This window comes from Colias croceus, chromosome 9, assembly GCF_905220415.1.
Source record: "Colias croceus chromosome 9, ilColCroc2.1".
NCBI lineage: Eukaryota > Metazoa > Arthropoda > Insecta > Lepidoptera > Pieridae > Colias > Colias croceus.
The window spans coordinates 10,342,003-10,358,339 of record NC_059545.1 but is presented as its reverse complement, the minus strand read 5'-3'; the positions used below and the strand labels follow the sequence as shown (position 1 = coordinate 10,358,339).

General features: G+C 35.5%; 1 protein-coding gene across 1 annotated transcript; it reads left to right on the top strand.

Annotated features, from left to right (window-relative positions):
• The first annotated feature begins 74 nt into the window (after positions 1-74).
• LOC123694185 (N-acetylneuraminate 9-O-acetyltransferase) lies at positions 75-15,693 on the top strand. The gene is made up of 11 exons (XM_045639532.1): positions 75-405; positions 1,347-1,443; positions 1,849-1,952; positions 2,867-3,023; positions 3,371-3,629; positions 4,472-4,701; positions 5,312-5,587; positions 7,513-7,716; positions 9,044-9,158; positions 9,773-10,014; positions 14,839-15,693. Exons 1-11 carry the CDS (start codon positions 273-275, stop codon positions 15,404-15,406), a joined length of 2,385 nt encoding a protein of 794 aa, XP_045495488.1. The 5' UTR covers positions 75-272; the 3' UTR covers positions 15,407-15,693.
• Positions 15,694-16,337: the final 644 nt, after the last annotated feature.

The following is a 16,337-nucleotide window of genomic DNA, read 5'->3' as shown; positions in this document are numbered from 1 at the left end:
TACCTAGAGTCTAGACCATAGACATGCCTTATTAATTTTCTATCAAATCAAATGTCAATGCCAAAGTCAGTCGATCGTACCGGAAAATTTGCGTTTGTTGTTTTGTTGAAATGAAGTATTTATTCGTATTTAAACATAATTCTGTTTGAATTTCACTCTTTTATAAGATTGCTTGGTGAAATTTATGTTATAAGTGATGTATCAACGCAGTAAAACTACAGAATATAAGTCGTAACTTTTTGTGAAGTAAGTTTTCATCTGCGAAATTCGTGATGGGGTCGTATCCAAAGAAAAATTCGGCGGAATGGTTTATTGATCAACTTAATGTTGAGAATGCGAAGCTCTTAGCATTTTTTCTGGTCTTGGGATTTATTGGTTATCACGGAATATTACATTTGAGATATGGTGAGTCACAGTTCTTAATGTTCTTTGAGTTGTAAATATGAAAATACCATTAACCACTTCAAACCATCAAAGTATCATGCAATAGTATCAGTATAAATGTTGTTATATATGTATCATATATTATAACATTAAACATGTATAACATACAGTAAATATTATGATTAGATACAGTGGTGGAAGTCATCAAATTTATCTAACATTTGTATAACAATGTGTTAGAGATTAAGCATTATTATACAAAACACTTGTTTATATATATATATAGTTTCATATGAAATTGCTTTTTAATCAAATTTAGCTTTGAAAAAAAAAAGCAATTTTAAGTGTAGTCTGGGCAACAAATTAGAAACGGCACAGTTTGAGTGTTCCAAATTCAAACTCTGTTGAAAAACCGCCAAAAAATTTTTTCTTCTTCACATATTTGCATCATTTTTTAAATGTTCTGTAAAAATTTTATGAAATTTCTTTAACATTGCAGTAAAAATGAGTAAAAGTAAGAGTTGTGACCTATCAATTACACACACAATTACAAATTGAGCTACATCAACCATTATAAAAGTTAATATTAAACTATACAATGATATTCAAAATCCATACTAATATTATAAATGCGAAAGTAACTCTGTCTGTCTGTCTGTTACTCAATCACGCCTAAACTACTGAACCAATTTGCATGAAATTTGGTATGGAGATATTTTGATACCTGAGAAAGGACATAGGCTACTTTTTATTGCGAAATATGTACTACAGGCGAAGCCGGCGCGGACCGCTAGTATGTACATATATTATATTAAATAAATAAATCATTTATTTGTCCTCAACAAACTTATAACTAAATTAACAGAAGTACAAGTAAACATAAACTAAGAGGACTGGTGTCTGCGATAGGCCGTAGCCTGACAAATAGATACATTTTTTCATCACAATTCCTGTACTTTCAGGGCCAGATTCCTGCACATGGCTATTATCTTCTGGTAGATATAAGGGTGACCATGAATGGCAGTCTTATGGTTGTATGTTGCACAAATATTCAAAAACGTAAGTTTTTAATGTGAAACACACAAATTTGACAATAAAAATTAAGAAAGTAGTTTCATGTAATTCTGCAACACAGCAGTGTGAATAAACAGGGTAAATAATATGGAAATAAATGATATGTAAATACAGTAAAATTGTATTTATACTAAAATCAGAAACAATCTCAATAAATGGAAAATTTGGTGTAATTCAAGAATAATACGTCTTTAATAATTCTCAAGCAAAACAAATAAGGAAACATATTACATATATAAGTTCTAAGATTATATAATAAATCTGTGCATTTCCTTTAAATATCCTGTTTAAATATCACAAACCAATCATTGATGATGATTATTATGTGCTCTTCACAAAACAATATAATAAAAACATTATTTGAAATATAATATAAATAAATTATTTCAGCGATGCAAGAAGATGCTTACGATATTTAGCATTCTGGGGGAAGTATAATAGTTTTGCATTCATCGGTGACTCCCGGTTGGAACAACTTTATGAGCATTTCATTAGTGAGTTATTCATAATATTTATGATATTTCTATTTATATGGTACTAGATTACCGCCCGCGGCTTCGCCCGCTTTGTCTAAAATCTAATAAATTATATACTAAAACCTTCCTCTTGAAACACTCTATCTATTAAAAAAAACGCATCAAAATCCGTTGCGTAGTTTTAAAGATTTAAGCATACAAAGGGACATAGGGACAGAGAAAGCGACTTTGTTTTATACTATGTAGTGATAAGCTTGATGAAGAACAAATAATTGGTCATATCTAATATCTGATGAGAAACTAATACTGTTTACTCAATAGAATTTGTTACAATTTTATAACATTGAGATTGCTCCGTATGGGTTTTAAGAATAGATTATTTTGTGTAGTTTAAGACTGGATGGAGTGAAATGAAAGTCAATGAATAAATCAAAACACTTTATTGTGCAGAAATACAAAAATACATCAGAAGAACAGTGAATCCATACTGTTACTCAATCACGCCTCAACTACTGAACCAATTTGCATGAAATTTTGTATGGAGATATTTTGATACCCGAGAAAGGACATAGGCTACTTTTTATCCCGGGAAAATGACGCAATCCCGGAAATCCCACGGGAACGGGAACTATGCGGGTTTTTCTTTCACTGCGCGGGCGAAGCCGCGGGCGGAAACCTAGTATATTATAAAACTGAGCAGCAATTGCAATAAAAAAAAAAAGTGAAAAATATCATTGTTCATTTGTTCCTTAAAAACTAGATTATTTCAAGTGAAACTTCTTTAGGCGCATTGAGAGTAAGATGTCAAGGTCGCGTCATGGAAACTACATGGATTTTGGTATCTTTGATTCTTGCCAAAGAAGTGTCACTTCTGATGCTTGTGCTCGGCACACTAGCTCTTTTTTTATAATTGCATAGTTATTTTATTACAGGTGGCCTCAAAACTCGATTGGATATGGACACATCTTACTCTACAATAGACCATCACATGCCGAACTATACATATGTGGACAATAAGTTGCGTCTGTCCGTAACATTTATATGGACAGAGAATGTTTCTAAAACTATGGTGGATAAGTTTAGGATGTGGTGAGTTTATTTGTTTTATTTATAAAAAAAAACAGTTCTGTTCAATAAATACATAAATTATAAATTTGGGTACAAGTTGATCTATGGACAAAAGAAACATTGTTTCGTAAACAGTTTTTTTTTTAGTATGTATTCGATTCTTTTGAGATTTATTTTTAATTTCTTTGAAGCGGCACAATGTATTATCTACATGGAAAGGTTAACCTAAAAATTCTTATAATTTTTGGAAATTTTCATTTGTAATTAGATTTCATTTTTTTTTCCTTCTTTCAAATGTAAATTCTATTTATTAATAAATTTTTTGTAAATAGCGGATTGCTCACGATTAATTTATCTCTTATTTTCAGGCAACATTCAGACCAACCGCCATCCGTGATCGTCGCAAGCAGCGGTCTATCACTAGTCAAGAATCGTAACGTCTCTGAATCCAATTTAGAGGAATACAAACGCAATCTTACCCGTCTAGTTCAACCGATAGACGCTCTATCGTTGAAAGGAACGCATGTGCTGTGGAAGCTTCTGGAATCCGTGGATAATTCCAAGCTACGGAATGATGTGAAGATCAATAATAATGATATTGATGCGTATAATAGAGCTGCTGTGGAGGTAATTGTTTTCAATTATTATAATTCTTTTATTAAGGTAAAAGTAATAATGTGAATTCGATTCATTTAGTAATAATGTCAATTGACATTTTTTCTTAATCCTACTTCTGCTGTATGGTGATACTATTTACGTTATAGCTTGCATGTATTTCATGTTAGGTTATACTCTCTCAGACAAACTTTTATTTCCTTACTAGATTTCCGCCCGCGGCTTCGCCCGTGTTTGCAAAGGAAAACCCGCATAGTTCCCGTTCCCGTGGGATTTCCGAGATAAAAACTATCCTATGTGTTAATCCAAGTTACCCTCTATATGTGTGCTAAATTTCATTGTAATCGGTTCAGTAGTTTTTACGTGAAAGAGTAACAAACATCCATACATCCATACATCTATACAAACTTTCGCCTTTATAATATATATTAGATTAGTTATTTTTGTAACTTTTTTTTTAGAATCAGAACATAAAAACTCTTACTTTCCATACTATCTGTAAGTATCTGAAAGTTAATGTAACCCTAGCTTGATGAAGATTCACTTCGAGAATTTTATAAAAATTCGAGATTTTTGAAGTGAAACTTCTTTATCGGGGTTGAAAAAAAAAAAATTAAGTGTAACATTTTTTCGTTACGCGTATTTCTGTAAACATATTTCTGTAAAGTTGCATATAGTAAATTATATTTTGAAAAGTAAGGTCATAAAGAAGTTTCACTTCTTACGTGTGTACTATACAAAAGATAGTACACGCACACATTTTTTTTATATATGAAAACTTTTACGAAATTATAGAAGTCTTCCTATATCCTTGCCGAAGATTGACCCACCAACACGTGTTAAATTCTCCCCAGATACTCCAACACAGCGCCACCAAGCTGTGGAACGCCCCCCGGCTGGCCGCCAGCGGAGCCCTAGCGGCCGACGGCTGGTCCCTCAGCCCCACAGCCCTGCGGCACTGCACACAGATACTACTGAACATGTTCTGCAACGACCACATGAACTTCAACGACGGGACTTGCTGTGCGCAGCCCGAGCCCTGCACGCAGCTGCAGATGATGACCTTCGCCCTGTTTCTTGTGTGGTGAGTCGGATATATTTGAAAATGTAAGGCTAAGGGTAGCCTTACATTTTCACAATTGTAATTTCTACAATTGTAATTTCATTTTTTATGTGAATTGATTTTAAATTGTTATGTGCGTATTTAGTTTGTCATTTATATATAAATAGTTTATTTTAAACCGCCCGCGGCATCGCCCGCTTTGTCTAAAACCTAATAAATTATATACTAAAACCTTCCTCTTGTATCAGTCTATCTATTAAAAAAACCGCATCAAAATCCGTTGCGTAGTTTTAAAGATTTAAACATACAAATTACAAAGGGACATAGGGACATAGGGGCAGAGAAAGCGACTTTGTTTTATACTATGTAGTGATATTTTTTTCAAGATAAATTGTTAAAATATTTTTGGTACTGAAATGTAACCACTAGCGATACTTTTAAAAACTTGTAGTGTTTGTTAAATAAAAAATAAATTAATACATAAAACAAAATCACTAATAGGTACAGATAAACAATGAGAAAATATCATAACATGTGTCATTTTAAATATTTTTTATACCTGTTCTAAAACTATTTTTTTAAATTGTTTATTTTATTACCTCACACACTCTTAAGTAACCTTATCTTCTAGCGCAGTGCTAGTCCTGGTCCGCTCACTATGGCGCTGGTCACAAACGTTCAAACAACAACTCGACGGCTACTCGCTAGTGAACAAACAGACAAAACAACCGTCCCCCATGGTGGCACTGGCTAAGCTCGGAATGATAATGTCGTACTTCTACCTGTGCGACAGAACTAATTTCTTCATGAAGGAGAATAAGTATTATTCGGAGTGGAGTTTCTGGCTGCCCGTGGGTTATGTGTTTGCGTTGGGATTGTTCTTTACGGACGAGTCGAAGTCTAGTAGGTGAGTCTTTTTCTTCTTAAATCCTAAAGTAAAATCCTATTTATGTATTTGTTTATTTTTGCGTGTTTGTCACTGAAGTTCTAGATGGCTGGACTGATTTTAATGAAATTTTTCAATTTTTTTTTTTTAATCATAGGTCCTTCTAAAAATTGTTCCATTTTATGGTAACACTGATTTAAAAGGTTTAGTTAAATTACGTCTTCCTGAAAGAGAAAACATTCTTTTTAATTGGCATATTATAATGTTGTTAGTTAGTGTTATATTCTCATCATCTCTGAATGTTTGGATAAAAATAATAAATATAATACATAGTAATAGAAACATACATTTCTAGTGAATTCCACTTTTATTATTTAGATTTATTATTTCATTTATTATTTCTATTGCACCTGGTCTTTACAACTGGTAAATCAAAGAAACAGCTACCGTCTTATAAAAAACAACTTTCTTTTTTTAAAATGACTTCCTTGGATAATCGTAGAATTATGCTAGACGTCCTTTTTGTGTCAAAATTATTTAATAACAAAATCGATTGTCCTCAAATACTTCAAAGACTCAACATAAGAGTGCCTTCTAGGTACCCACGTAAGGTTTTGCTACCACTTTGTCCTCCTCTTCGCAGAGCTGTCTCGGGCCGTAATTCTCCAGTTCCAAGATTTTGCAATACTATTAATAAACACTGTGAGCTTTTCGACATTTTTTCGGACTCCCCCAGCAAACTCCGCAAAATTTTTCAAGATTTTTCTTTTAATGGATAATATTAACTGTATATTTTTTTTTCCTGTTCTTGTTAATTTTCTTTTTATATGTACTTAAAAATAATTAACGCGTTTAACGTTTTGCATGCTGTGTTTGCCAGTAAGTGTTTGTTACATTAACCATGTTTGTTTATTTTGTGTATGTAAACTTTTGTTGTAAAAATGTAAACAAACGTTGGTAAACCAATAAATAAATAAATAAATAGATTTATGCAGTGCAACTTTTTTATCGGGGTTGGAAAAAAATTTTTACGCGTTACGCGCCATGTTTTTCTTATCCCTACCACGCGTGATTCGACGTATTTCTGTAAAGTTGCATATAGTAAATCATTTTTTTTTAAATAAGGTCATAAAGAAGTTTAACTTCTTACGTGTGTACACTGGTACACGCACACATTTTTTTATTCCAATAAACTACGACAGTGTGCCTAGTGCGAGTTTTCATCGAGTACGAAACGTTACTATCGCGTCTGCGTCACAGCGAAATTTGTATGGGGAATCAAAGCTTCCCCATACGTCCGCTAGGGGCGCTGTTCGATTTCCCATACTAATTCGGCTGTGACGTAAACGCGATAGTAACGTTTTGTACTCGATGAAAACTCGCACTAGGCACACTGGTTTCGAAACATCATCGTCAGTGAATTGTGTTTCTATAACTATAAAATGCAGTTCCATCAAGCGGTTCTTTTTTAAATGCACATTTTATGACGTCATTTAAACAAGAACCCAATGTTTTTAACATTACTTTGTGTTTCTGTTTTGGAGATATATATGTTAAAATTTTGGTTAGCGGAACTACTAATGTATGGAGGCGGGCGTTGGCACCTGTGCCGCAGCTTATTTAAGCATTTATGGGTGCCGTCATTTTGATTTTTAACCGACTTCAAAAAAAAGGAGGAGGTTATCAATTCGGCCGGTATATTTTTTTTTTTTTTTATGTATGTACACCGATTACTCCGAGGTTTCTGAACCGATTTACGTGATTCTTTTTTTGTTCGATGCGGGATTGGTGTCGAATTGGTCCCATAAAAATTTTATTCGGATAGGCCCAGTAGTTTTTATTTTATGAGCATTTTTGTCTGTAGGTATTTGTAAATTTTGCAAGTGCAAGTTTGAAGTCGGTTGTTTTTAACGCAGTTATCACTTGTTATGATTTTCGATGTGCAGCCACTCGCGGGTGCTGCACCGCGAGCAGACGGGCGAGTGGAAGGGCTGGATGCAGCTGGTGATCCTCGTGTCGCAGGTGACGGGCGCCGGCAAGGTGCTGCCCATCTACATGCTGGTGCGGGCCCTGCTCTCCGCCTACCTGTTCCTCACGGGCTACGGCCACCTGTGCTACACGTGGAAGACGGCCGACATGGGGCTGGTCAGGTCAGTTGGTGCTGCCCATCTACATGCTGGTGCGGGCCCTGCTCTCCGCCTACCTGTTCCTCACGGGCTACGGCCACCTGTGCTACACGTGGAAGACGGCCGACATGGGGCTGGTCAGGTCAGTTGGTGCTGCCCATCTACATGCTGGTGCGGGCCCTGCTCTCCGCCTACCTGTTCCTCACGGGCTACGGCCACCTGTGCTACACGTGGAAGACGGCCGACATGGGGCTGGTCAGGTCAGTTGGTGCTGCCCATCTACATGCTGGTGCGGGCCCTGCTCTCCGCCTACCTGTTCCTCACGGGCTACGGCCACCTGTGCTACACGTGGAAGACGGCCGACATGGGGCTGGTCAGGTCAGTTGGTGCTGCCCATCTACATGCTGGTGCGGGCCCTGCTCTCCGCCTACCTGTTCCTCACGGGCTACGGCCACCTGTGCTACACGTGGAAGACGGCCGACATGGGGCTGGTCAGGTCAGTTGGTGCTGCCCATCTACATGCTGGTGCGGGCCCTGCTCTCCGCCTACCTGTTCCTCACGGGCTACGGCCACCTGTGCTACACGTGGAAGACGGCCGACATGGGGCTGGTCAGGTCAGTTGGTGCTGCCCATCTACATGCTGGTGCGGGCCCTGCTCTCCGCCTACCTGTTCCTCACGGGCTACGGCCACCTGTGCTACACGTGGAAGACGGCCGACATGGGGCTGGTCAGGTCAGTTGGTGCTGCCCATCTACATGCTCAAAAAATATCGTTTCTAACCGAGAATCGAACCTGTAGATTTTGAAAAATAGATGCTACTAGGTAGTAATAAACGAAATCCAGGACATACTGTATTCATTTATATTAAAACTAAGCTTTCCGCCTGCGGCCTCGCCCGCGTTTTCAAAGAAAAACCCGCATTGTTCCCGTTCCCGTGGGATTTTCGGTATAAAACCTAGCCTATGTTGCTCAGTAAAGATGCAGCTTTCTAATGGTGAAAGAATTTTTGAAATCGGTCCAGTAGGTTATGCGTGAAAACCATACATACATACATACCATAATTACAAACCTTTCCTCTTTATAATATTAGTATAGATTAAAGTATAGTCCCATGCCCCCAGTAAAGTAAAAGGCAGATGCATTATGCATACATCTGTTTCAATGATCGATTTTCTTTTAGGGACAGGTTATAGGTGTTCAGCCTTCTGTTTCCTATCAGACTGAGACAGATTTTTTCTTCGTCTACACCAGGAATCGAATCGTGAATCACTGCACCAAAGAGGCGGTGAATTAAAATTAAAGAGGATTCAAAATGATTTGCAATAAAAATATTGACGTTCGTTCATTACAGATACTTCCGAGTGATATTTCGCTTGAACTTCTTCACGATAGTCCTGTGTCTGACGATGAACAGGCCGTACCAGTTCTACAGTTTTATACCTCTGGTTTCCTTCTGGTATACATTGGTAAGATTTTTTTTTAAATAAATACAACATTTCTCTGCAAATCTTTGATATAAACACCACATCATCAAACACATAAAAATTTATATTTTAAATTTTTGTGTCTAATTATGGTATCAAACCAATAAAAAAGTTACCCCTTCTAGTAATCATTGATTTCTGCCCATTATAAACAAGTGGTATTATAATCGCTTATTAAAAAGTGGTTAAAAATGTCCGAGCGGCGTTGTACAAAACTTTCAATCAGGTTAACACCTTATTTTGCTTCCAGTAATGTTTACAGTCTGTTGTAAATATATGCTCACGAGAAAACTCTGCCTAATAGATATTAGGCATCTGCGTAGGCAGAGTTTTGCTTCGGACAAGTTTTAATCGTGAATGTGTAGTGTTTTTTTTAGTTTCAATTTTTAAAAACAAAACTTCAAGTACAGTTTAAAAGAACTAATGTATAATTAACTCATGATAATAGTGATTTGTCACTGATCTTTGATAAGTGTACAAAGTTTAATCTGTTCGTTAGTGTTCGTACTTATAAAGGAGTGGATACAAACATACAGATGAAGCTAATTAAAGCATGTTAGAACGATCAAAAAATTAAAACGATACAATTATTTCAGATGTTCGCAATATTCGCGTTACCACCGCACATAACACCGCTATCCAGCCACACAGTCGAATCTAAACCCTACCAATACCTGTACATAGCGACCAAAGTGATAGGGCTGCTGGCCATAGTGACCATACTGTACATGAGCGAAGTGTTCTTCCAGAAGATATTCGTGATGAGACCTTGGAAGGCGCTGTTCGTTAATAGTGATGATGATATCCATCAGTGGTGGTTGGATTGGAAGCAGGATCGGTGAGTTTGGCAGGTTTTGGGGGTTTAAGTTATTTTTTCGTTCATAAATTTAATGTTATCTATTATAGCCTTGATGATGTTTAGATGTTCCGGTTCCGGTCGTTGTACTGTAAACATCACTGTGATTCCATTCGAAACAAATCGTTCTAAAAAATACTTATAAGTTTGTTACGCCGTCAACACTATTATAAACAACATTATTAGAACTTTGGTGGACGCAGAAGAAATAAAGCTTCGGGATATTAACAGGATTTATCCAGTAAAGTGCAGAAGAAAATTCACAACATCTGAGGTTAGATCATTCAAATTCATAATCTGACAGTTGACAAATTGAAAACATAACGTCAAACGTAACTGACGTTGTTGTCGTCTTATGTTGGTAACAACTCCAGTGTTGCTATTACACAAAAAATATTGTCAATAACTACTACTACTACGTTCCATTCCACATACTTTGCATAAAATATGGAGGAACAATTCCAATTACTTTTTGACAATATGAAAGCGGAAATGCAGAGACAAACAGCTGAACTAACTGAATCACTTACTAAAAACTTAATGGATAGGATGGATGAAAAGCTTACTCCCATTATCGAAGAAAATGAACAATTAAAACAAAAAGTGAGTAATTTAGAAAAAGAGATGGAAAACTTGAAGAGAGAAAATAAAAGCAACAACATAATTATTTTCGGACTAAAAGAGGGAGAAAACTCGACATCTGAGTTATTTAAAAATATAAAGACGACCTTCAAAGAAGACCTAAATATAAGTTTAGAGCAATCCGAAGTAAACAAATTATTTCGCTTAGGAAAAAATATAGTTCAGAATAAACCAAGGCCGGTGCTGTGTTCTTTTTTAAATTCATGGAGAAAAGATGAAATTATGAAGAATAAAAAGAAATTTAAGAACATTTATGTATCAGAAGATTACTCGAAGGAAGTTTTGGAGAAAAGAAAGGCATTGCTACCGAAGTTAAAGGAAGAACGAGAAAAGGGTAATACAGCTTTCTTGATCTACGACAAACTAGTAGTCAAAGAATCTAACACAGATAAAAGAAAAAGAGAACCAACGACCTCACCATCACCTTCCAAAACTCAACCTAAAAAACATCAAGTTCTATTTTCTGCCAAAGTTAACAGGAAAAATGCCTTTGATGCAATGAGACCCAGATCAAGTTCTTGCACCAATAAACCTACACCCAATCAACAATAGCAATTCATCGGAAAACGGAAAACTCAAACTAACTATGACAACAAACAAACAGAAAAAATAAATTTTCCCCCAAGCCGACTGGTCCTCGTGGGGGATAAAGACCGCAACCCTCCAACAATACAGAAAAACACAGAAACAAAATATTACGTCGCCGCCCTTAACGTTCTCACACTGAAAAATGAAGAAAATCTTATAGAACTAACAAATGCATTAAAACAAATTAAATGGGACATTGTCGGTCTCAGTGAAGTAAGACGAATGGGAGAAAGAATTATTTCTCAACCAGACTTCTTACTGTACCATATCGGAACGACGCCAGGCCACCATGGAGTGGGCTTCATAGTAAAAAAATACCTTGAAAAATCCATAGAAGAATTTATTGGAATCTCGGACCGCATAGCTATGATGAATATAAAGTTACCTGGATATAAAGATTCATGGTCTATTCTACAAATATATTCACTAACAGAACAATCCGACCTGGATACAATTGAGAAATTTTACCTCGACTTAAATAACACAATCCAAAAACATGCCAACAAAAACCTAATTGTCATGGGAGACTTTAATGCCCAAATTGGAGCTAAGCGCCCAGAAGAAGATACAGTACTAGGACCATTCACCTACAGCAATAAAAATAGAAGTCGAAACGGAGAACAACTAATAAACTTCGCTCTGGAAAATCACTTAACTATTTTAAACTCAATATACAAAAAAAATACAAAGAAAATGTGGACGTGGATTTCACCAGATGGGAAAACAAAGAATGAGATCGATTTTATAATGACAAATAAAAAGAACTGCTTAACAAATTTTGACGTTATTAACAGATTCAATTACAATACCAACCATAAAATGATCAGAGCTGAAATAAAATCATTACAACCAAGGAAACCTAGACCGAGACAAGAACTAACAATTGGTAAGCTTAGCAAACATCAAATGGAGCAATTAGTAGTCATCTTACGAGATAAATTCACAGATTTCAAAGACAACACAAAGACCTTGGGAACTCAGCAAAAATACAACTGGATAGAGAACACTATTAAAGACCAATTATATCAAATAGCTAAGATCAAATCTGAACCGAAGAAATGGTTAACAACCAATACCTTGAAATTACTAGAACAAAGAAACCAGTTAATAAACGCAAAAGAAGTAAAAGACAGAAGAAAGCATTTAGCTCAAATAAGTAAAGACATCAAAGAAAGTATAAGAACGGACAGGAAAAAAAGTAGAATGGAAATTATCGAAAAACATATACATAGTAAAAACGGGAGGTGTTAAGAAAGCTCAAAGAGAATTAACAAATTCCAAAGATTGGATAGCAAAAATTAAAAACGAAAAAGGAGAATGGAACCACCACAGAACAAATATAATATTAGGAATCGCCACATCTTACTACAAACAAATATATGAATACACCGAAGCTCGGGATATAAGTGAACTAAAGGAAACCTCAAATGTACCTAATATCCTCCAGACTGAGGTAATAAAAGCTATAGATAGTCAGAAGAGAGACAAAGCACCAGGACCCGACGGTATAAACAACGAAATCCTAAAAGAATGTAAAAATTCTATAACACCAATCCTCACCGACATGTTTAACGAGATATTAAATACGGAAACCATCCCACGGCAATGGACAGAATCAAATAAATAAAAATAATAAATAAAAATATCTTTATTTCTAAATATTATTCTACTATATAAAAAAGGAGACAAATATGAAATCGGAAACTACCGCCCTATAAGCCTCATGTCCAACATATATAAGGTATTTGCCAAGATCATACTCAATCGGATTGAAAGAAAATTAGATGAACACCAACCCATCGAACAAGCGGGCTTCCGTAAACACTATTCAACGATCGACCACATTCACGTTGTACGCCAAGTTATAGAGAAGTATAAAGAATACCAATGCACCTACTACATCGCATTTATCGATTACAGCAAAGCATTCGATTCTTTATTTCACGAAAAGATATGGGAGTCATTAAAAGAACAAGGAATCGAACATAAATACATCCGCTTAATTAAAAATGTTTACAGCCAGAGTACTGCGAGAATTCAATTAGAACAGGCGGGTGAACCTTTCAGAGTAGGCAAAGGCGTACGACAAGGAGATCCCCTGTCACCGAAAATATTCAGACGTCTAAATTGGGAAAATCTTGGTATCAATGTGAACGGAGTCTTATTGACACATTTGAGATTCGCAGATGATATTGTGCTATTTGCAAAATCTTCGGAAGATATAACAAAAATGATAAAGGAATTGGCAACGGAAAGCATGAAAGTAGGATTAAAACTGAACCCAGAAAAAACAATAGTAATGACAAATGGAGAGAGAATTACCATAAACTTGGGAACCAACCAAATTGATTACACAGATGAATATATTTACCTAGGACAGCTAATAACAGACGATAATCAGATGTGCAAAGAAGTCGAAAGAAGAATAACTAATGCCTGGAAGAGGTACTGGAGTTTGAAAGAGATTATGAAAGATAAAAATCTTCACGTGAATATTAAAAGTAAAATATTTAATACTTGTATACTACCAGTTCTCATGTACGGCAGCCAAACCTGGTCCTTATCACAAAACGCGACTAGCAAACTCTCATCATGCCAATACGCAATGGAGAGGAGCATGCTAAATGTGAAAAAATCAGACCGACTGAGAAATCGAGCCATAAGAAGCAAAACAAAGGTCATAGACATTACATGCAAAATTAGAAGGATGAAGTGGCGATGGGCAGGACACACGGTAAGAGGAAAAGATAAATGGAGCAAAAGTGTAACACAATGGTATCCTAGAGAAGGTAAGAGGAAAAGAGGTAGACCGCACAAAAGGTGGGATGAAGAGATAAGAAAAGTGGCTGGCGTCACATGGAACAGAGTGGCCCAAGAAAGACATGAGTGGAAACGGTTGGAGGAGGCCTTTGTCGACTGGCAAACAGATCTACAAAAAATAAGCAAAATTCAAATAAGAGACTAGATTAAGGTTTACATTAGATTTTAAGTTTTATTTGTATTAGAATCATATTATAATAATTGTAATGTGGATCTGAATAAAAGGCTTTTTATTTTTATTTTTTTTTATTTATATTATAGCCTAAAATTTTCTGGTGCCATATTTTCTGGCATTCAAACTCAAACTCAAACATTCAATTAGACTTCTTATAGAAGCACTTTTGAAACGTCATTACATATTTTCTAAATTTACCACCGATTCGGAAAGCAGTATCTACGGAGAAGAACCGGCACGGAACTCCATAGTTGCTCGTTCATTGGGTTCTATACCATCCTAATACCTAATAATAATGCAATTTTAGTCTTCAAATACAAATCTTTGAGTCATTTTCATAATTTCAGCTTGCATATTAAATTATATACAGGTTGCCCAGTAACTAGCTAGGGAAACATTGGCTTGTATAAATTATTTTAGTAGCCTTTTTATATTTCTATACTTTTACATGAATATAAATTGTTTATTGTATATGTAATAAATTCTAATAAGAAAATTGAAATAAATAAATATTCCTAAATAAGGATATTGTGGAAAGCACATAAGAAAATTATTTTTACACAACATTATCCTATATGCAGGTACTCCATGGCATACGGCATAATATTCACCATCGCGTATCTCCTGGCCCAACGCTACAATCTCTTGGACGACAACAACCACAACAACTTATTCACCCCTGGAATCTCTCTTACAGCCACTTTCCTGGCCTTCATCGGTATCGGCAGTTACGTGACATTTACCTTTTTCTGCACAAATACCTTCGATTGCAATGAAATTCATAGCTACGTGTCCTTTTTGCCCATAGTCAGTTATATTCTGCTAAGGAATGTCTCTGGAGCGTTAAGAACAAGACATTCGAGCCTTTTTGCCTGGTTTGGGGGTATTACTTTGGAACTATTCGCTAGTCAGTCGCATATTTGGTTAGCCGCTGATACTCATGGCGTGTTGGTGCTGATTCCCAGCGCGCCAATACTGAACCTTATATTGACGTCGTATATTTTCGTTTTTACCGCGCATGAGATTCATAAATTGACGGCCATTATCCTGCCATATGCAGTTCCAGACGATTGGAGATTGGTTTTGAGGAATTTTGCGATCTTTCTAGCGATTTTAGTACCGATTGGTATACACGATGGTATGTTTTAGAAGGTAGATCGAGATTTTGTAAAGAATTGCAGGATTCGAATTGTAAATATTTATTATTTAATATTTATTTCAATAGAAATAACAGGCAACAATTTCAATGTTAATTGTGAAGATCTCAATTATGCATAATGTTTATTTTTGGTTCTAAAGTTAAAAATAAAATAAAAAAATTATAAATGTTCAGGCCTACCGATGTTTTAAAAGTGCAGCTGTGATCTGATTAATTATATGAAAAATTGTGAATTATTTTGTTTATTTTTTTATTTTAAACTAAGTTATAATTATTATTAATACTAGCGGTCCGCCCCGGCTTCGCCCGTGGTACATGTTTACGTTTTCTCTACATAAGAACCATCCTCGTACTTCAAGGAATATAATAAAAAAAGAATTATCGAAATCGGTTCAGCCGTTCTCGAGTTATGGAATTACAACGAAAAGTGGCATTGATTTTTATATATTAGATGTATATTATGGGATTATATGCAAATGTAATTGTTTCGTAAATATTTCACCAAAACACCTTTAAATTATTTTTTGCAAGCATCCTCAATACGATAGAATACTAAAACTGAAAAAGTCATAAAATCTATTTATTATCTATAATATGCGTTAGTATTGTGTTTATTATTTTTGGTTGGTTTAGATTTTGTTTGAAGAGTGTCAGTATTTGATAATACTCCAATTATTTTAAAGTTCATTTTTTCAGACTTTTTTCTGATGCAACAACAGAAATAAATGCATGTGATATTTAATTTAGAATTATTTTTATTTTGTTTGTAAAATACGAAGAAATACGTAAGTGCAAAAAGTGATTGAAGAAGGTTTGTACCAAGGGAGCAAGTTAAACTAATTTTATTTTTCTATTTTAAGCTATTGCATAGCTTCTATCGCGGGCCTTGACCGCGGGGACCGAATCCAGAAATTCCGTAAC